Source organism: Pteropus vampyrus, unplaced genomic scaffold, assembly GCF_000151845.1.
Source record: "Pteropus vampyrus isolate Shadow unplaced genomic scaffold, Pvam_2.0 Scaffold588, whole genome shotgun sequence".
NCBI classification, from domain to species: domain Eukaryota; kingdom Metazoa; phylum Chordata; class Mammalia; order Chiroptera; family Pteropodidae; genus Pteropus; species Pteropus vampyrus.
Window position 1 is genome coordinate 205,110 of NW_011889369.1, and position 4,666 is coordinate 209,775.

The following is a 4,666-nucleotide window of genomic DNA, read 5'->3' on the forward strand; positions in this document are numbered from 1 at the left end:
AGCCGCACACATGCACCCACCCATCCACACCTGTAGTGTGAGTGCCTGACAATTAGCCCTTTTTGCCTGCAAGTTGGGTGCCTGACATGAAGCTTTAAGCTTTTGTAGGCTGAGGCATCCTTTTCAAAAACATCCACCACGATAAACACATTGCCAACTACACAGCTAGATAAAGAACCAGGCCACCCCGCGTATGAAGCTCCCCCTTTAGAAAGCCCTTGGGTGACCTAGATAACTGACCGCTTGAGTGACCTGCTTTTCCACTCCCATTCTTACATTTTAAATTCCCCAATAAGGAGTGACCCGCGGAGAGCCTGGGCACGGCACCCCTGGCCCTGGGAAACCCACGTTGCCCCCTGCACCCCTCTGTGTGGCTCAAAGTACGCAGTCTGCCCTCGGGGACCTGAACGATAACCTTGCATTTTCAAAGTTCCCGGATATTGTTGCTGAGTGCGTCTGGCAGTCACGGTGGGAACCACAAGGGCGAGGTGGCCACCGCGACGGCTCTGATCTGCGAAATGTCTGCTGGGGGGATGGGAGGGCGGTGGGGCAGGTGAGAGCCCCAGGCATTCCCAGCCGGCAGCATCACCGCCGACAGGCTGAGACGACCCCACACAACCCCTCACCCACCCATCGGAGACCCTGCTGCGCCGGGAGCTCTTCGCCGCGGGCTGCGGAGACTCGAGGCAAAGCAGGGGTGCCGGGCGCTGAGCATTGGGAGCAGGTGGGTCCAGCCCGCCGGCGCTGAAGCCTTGCCTCACTCCCTGCTTCGTTCAGGCCTTGGACAGGGTGACCCCCGAGGAGCCCGCTCGACTCGGTCAACGGGTGCCCTGCCCCCAGGGTCCCAGGCCTCGTGCGCGCGGCCGGTCGCCCCGTCTCCATCTCCCGCAGCGCGGGGCTCGCGCGCAGCGGCCGGCTGGGGAGCGCCGCCATGCTGCCGGAGGCGACCTCGGCTTCTCCGCGGGCCTTCCGTTGGCTCCGAGGGGCGGCCAGCGTTATAAATAGATGTTCTCCAGCTAAAAATAGCCGCGCCGGAGCCGCAGCCCTGCTTCCAGCTTTCGGTGTCTTTGAGGACTCTTACGGTTCATGGAGCCCACCTCCTTCCGCAGCCCCCGCGTGTGTATCTTCGCCCGCGCGCGCGCACGCGCGCACGCACGCACACACACGCACACACACGCGCGCGCGCGCGCTCACACACACACACACACACACACACACACGCGCGCGCGCGCGCGCTCGGCTGTCTGTGTGTAGCTGCGCCACCCGCAGCAGCCCTGCTGGTGAGGGATGGCGGTCTGCAGACCGGCGGGGAGCTGCCTCCGATGAGAGGTGCTGGGGACAAGGGTGGGGAGACACCAGAGGCCTTGTCCTTGCATGAGCTACTTCAATAAAGAATTTACGCGAAATTTAAAAAGCGAGTTGCAGACCCTCTATGTAGCCAAACCCCAATGTCTAATGAAAAGAAGCCATTGTGTGGTATGTACACGCACGCACACACTCAGACACGCACATACACGCACACGTATGCACGCGCACATGCGCACACAGTCTGCAGGGAAACACTTCCCCGGGGTGTGTGTGTGTGGGGGGGGGGCTGAGGTGTTATTTTACACGCTTCTCAGTGATGGAAACTTTCCACGAGCATGCAGTGATGAGAGCGCTGTGCCTCCAGGGCTCAGAGGTGCCCTGTGCTCAGCCCCCCACACGGGCCACCCTCCAGTGCTGCTCCCCACCTCGCAGGACCTGCCCTCTGGGCCCTGGGTTTGGGGCAGTCAGGCTCCCCGCCTCAGAAACCTCCGGGACCACCTCCACCCTTCTCTCCCTCCCACTCCCACCGCCACCCCCAAGAAAGAGGCAGCCAGAGGCGCGGAGAAAACATCCATCTCAGGATTTATTACAACACGTTTTTTTCCAAATACAAAAGAAGGGACAGGACGGGAGCAGGAAGTGTGGCCGCGCTGGGGGAGGGGGGCCTGGGGGGGGCAGGCAGCCCAGTCCAGAGAGACTGGGAGCCGTGGTGGGGGGACCTGCCACCCCTCCTCCGCTGGACTTTCCAGCAAATAATAGGAGGGGGCCGGGTCCATTCTGAGGCCACACCAAGGCCAGGGCACCAGCGGGGTGGGAGGGTGGCGGGCCGAGGGCGACAAGGAGAGGACTGAGGCCCCGCCCCTAGCCCCGCCCACAGGTGTAAAGGACCAGGGAAGGGCTCACGCCTGGTGCCTCCCCCTCCCCCCAGACAGGAGACCTTCTCCTGGGTCGCAGCTGCTCACTTGGGGGTGACCAGTGTCTCAAGGGTCCCCAGACTCCCCAGGACAGAGGCCATGAGAACCGCTGCAGCCCTGGAGAAAGGGTGAGGGACGGGGCTGTGGGACCTTCCGCTAGCGTTCTGGGGCCCAACCAGTGGCTCCAGCCCACTGTCTGTCTCCTGGACAGCATAGGGTGGGGGTGTGGAGGGGGGACCAGTGCATCCTCCACACCTAGGGTCACCTCAGAAACCCAACGCGATAGATAAACAGAAGGCAAATTTACATAATCAATAATAATAATAATTAACCAATAATAATAAATACTTAAACCTCTAATCCATAGATTGCAAATACAACAATGATAGCTTATTTCTTGGGGAATGGAGTGGGGATAGAGAGAACAGGAACAGGACTTCTGCGTAAAGGAGGCATGACAGGGACACAGGGCTATGGGTCCAAAGAAGAACAAATAGAAATGGCCAGAGGGGCAGCTGGCAGGGTGGGGGGCACGCACCTCCCCCTCCATGCCTCAGGTATCGGTCCTGCTCCAGCCACCCCTCCTGCCAAGCCCTGGTCTCTTCCCGTGGTGGCCAGCCCTCACTCCTAGATTCTAGGACTTCGGAAGGTTGCGGGACACCTACATGTGTCTCAAAAAGCCTTGGGTCCCAGTAACCCATGTGGGTGCGAGGCATGGGGGAGCTGGCCCTTTGCTCCTGCCCTCACCTCCAGGCTGCCCTACCTGGGCCAAAAAGCCACCTGGGATTGGGGACTGGCATGCTACCTCAGAGATACTGGGAGGCTCTGGAGAGGAAAGCTCCCCAGGAAAGGGGGTGCCAGGGGTTTCTCTCCTCTGAGGCTCCTGTGGGGTGGGGGGCAGCCATGGCAGACACCTCTGGCATCTGCTCACATCAGGGGTCTTTATCTGCCCCGGAGCTGGTTCTCCCAGAGCTAGAAACCTCACTTGTGGAAACAGAAGGGTCTGACCGGCAAGGTGGGCCCCTCGACCTGCAGGAATATACCCAGACACCACGGCTGGCTGGGGCGGGGGCGGGAAGAGCCCAGAACAAAACCCTAAGCCCATCAGCCCTCTGCCCAGTGGGCATCTCTGGCCGGCCCAGCTCCTCCCGCCAGACACTGCGGCCAGCTCCTCTTCCCGGCTTCCCCCACCTGGCAGGTGGCTCTTGGGGGCACCCACAGATGAAGGAGAAGCAGCCTCCTCTGAACGGCTTGGCTGAGGACGTGAACATGGAGCCAGGCTCAGGCGGGCATAGGGGGCAGGCCACCTCATTCCTGCCTGGGGGACCCACACATCATCTGACACTCAGGAGCCCCTTTCACCACGTCTCACCCTGTTCTACACCTCGGTCCCTCCAAACACCCTGGCCTCGGCAGGCCCAATGCTGGTCACCCCCTTCCAGACACAGGCCTGGGGGTATGGGCGGTAGGGGTGTCCTCCATGGCACCCAGACTCCCACCTAGACCTGGAGTGGGGGGAGCTGGCAGAGACTCCAGGACCACAGCTCCTATGGCTTTGGTGCGGAGCCCAAAAAAGGAACAGAAGGAGGAGGGTGAGGAGAGGTGGGGGGAGAGGGAAAGGAGGTGGGAGGAGGGGGGTCGGGGGAGGGCAGGCAGGGAGGTTCAGCGGCTCAGTTTGTGGCAAAGTTTTTTTTTTTCCTCCCCCCCCTTTTCTTATGTAAAAAGTGCACACAAGCTTGGCAGCCTATTTTGCAAAGGTCAGCAGTGTTTCCTGGGGGGTGGGGTGGGCGAGGAGGGGACCCCCAGGCCTGGCACCCCAGCTTGCTACTGAAGGTGGCCTCATATTGCTTAGAAACGAATCTCAGTTTAAATACCAGATTAAAAATAGAGCTTGGAGGACCGCCCGCACTGTTGCCAAATCATTGCCAGAATGAACAGCTTCAATAAATAAAAAATCGAAATATTTACTTCTCGGTAAAAATCGCAGTAAAACCATTTACCTTTCTTTGCATTATATATAATATATATTTATAGTGGGCCCGGCTGCTGGCGGCCCAGCCGGGGGCAGCGGAGGGGCCGATCCCGGCCGGGGTCAGGACACCTCGATGACCTCCACGCTACCCGAGAAGCTGGCCTGCTTGCCCAGGGCGGCCAGCTCCTCGCCGCGCGCGCGCCCCTCCACCATGCCTTCCTCAAACTCCATCTGGCAGCTTCTGCGCTTGAACTGCGTCTCCGGGGGCGGCTCATCTGGCCAGCTGGTCCGCGCGTCCCGGGACTCGGCCCTCGCCGCCTCCCGCCGCCGCAAGTCGCCGCCGCCTGCACCCTGCGAACCCGCCAGGCCGAAGGGCGCAAACCGCGTGCCCTGCGCTCCCTCTGGGCTGAAGCACCAGAGCCCATCCGGCGACGGCGTGCCAGGGGAGTCGAGCGGCGGCGCCCAGCCCCCG

General features: G+C 61.2%; 1 protein-coding gene across 1 annotated transcript in view; it reads right to left on the bottom strand.

The window, feature by feature from the left end:
* Window positions 1–1,873: 1,873 nt before the first annotated feature.
* The window catches only part of DUSP8 (dual specificity phosphatase 8), a 13,305-nt gene continuing 10,512 nt past the window's right edge, over window positions 1,874–4,666 (bottom strand). Inside the window, exon 6 of the mRNA XM_023525660.1 lies at window positions 1,874–4,660. Coding sequence (XP_023381428.1) covers window positions 4,315–4,660 — 346 coding nt within the window. The 3' untranslated portion in view covers window positions 1,874–4,314. The remainder of the gene's footprint in view (window positions 4,661–4,666) is intronic.